The sequence below is a fragment of the Nannospalax galili genome, unplaced genomic scaffold (assembly GCF_000622305.1).
Source record: "Nannospalax galili isolate Female #2095 unplaced genomic scaffold, S.galili_v1.0 Scaffold27765, whole genome shotgun sequence".
In the NCBI taxonomy this organism is placed as follows: domain Eukaryota; kingdom Metazoa; phylum Chordata; class Mammalia; order Rodentia; family Spalacidae; genus Nannospalax; species Nannospalax galili.
In genome coordinates, this window is record NW_008352234.1 from 1 (window position 1) to 481 (window position 481).

The following is a 481-nucleotide window of genomic DNA, read 5'->3' on the forward strand; positions in this document are numbered from 1 at the left end:
GCAGGTCGTCGTTCAGGGCGATGTAATCTTTGCCGTCGTAGGCGAACTGACTGTACCCGCCGAGGAGGCGCCCGTGGGAATCCACATCGCATCCATACATCGTCTGGAAGGTGTGAGAACCTGGCCCCGCCCCCGCGGTCAGCCCCGCCCACCAGGCCCCGCCCACCCGAGGGTTCGGATCCAAATAGAAACCGAAACCCCATCAATTCCCGCGGCTCTTCCGGGTCCAGGGTCCCCCGCGGGTTCTACAGCCTCGAGCGGAACTTTGAACCTGGGGACCCGGGGCGACTCTGGGCGTTCGTGGGGACGTGGGGGGTCGTCACCTCTGACCCGGGGTCACTCGGGGTCACTCACCGTCCTCGCTCTGGTTGTAGTAACCGAGAGCGGTCCGCAGGCTCACACGGTCAGTCTGTGCCTGTGCCTTGAGGATCTGCGTCTGCCGCTCCCAGTACTCCGGCCCCTCCTGCTCCATCCACGGCGC

At 65.7% G+C, this 481-nt stretch overlaps 1 protein-coding gene across 1 annotated transcript; it reads right to left on the reverse strand.

Annotated features, from left to right (window-relative positions):
• Positions 1-3: 3 nt before the first annotated feature.
• LOC103746768 (HLA class I histocompatibility antigen, B-73 alpha chain-like) lies at positions 4-475 on the reverse strand (the record flags this gene model as incomplete). The annotated part of the gene is made up of 2 exons (XM_008849055.2): positions 355-475; positions 4-120 (listed from the first exon to the last, which is right to left on the reverse strand). Coding segments are annotated over exons 1-2 (235 nt in total), but the record flags the coding sequence as incomplete, so codon positions are not given.
• Positions 476-481: the final 6 nt, after the last annotated feature.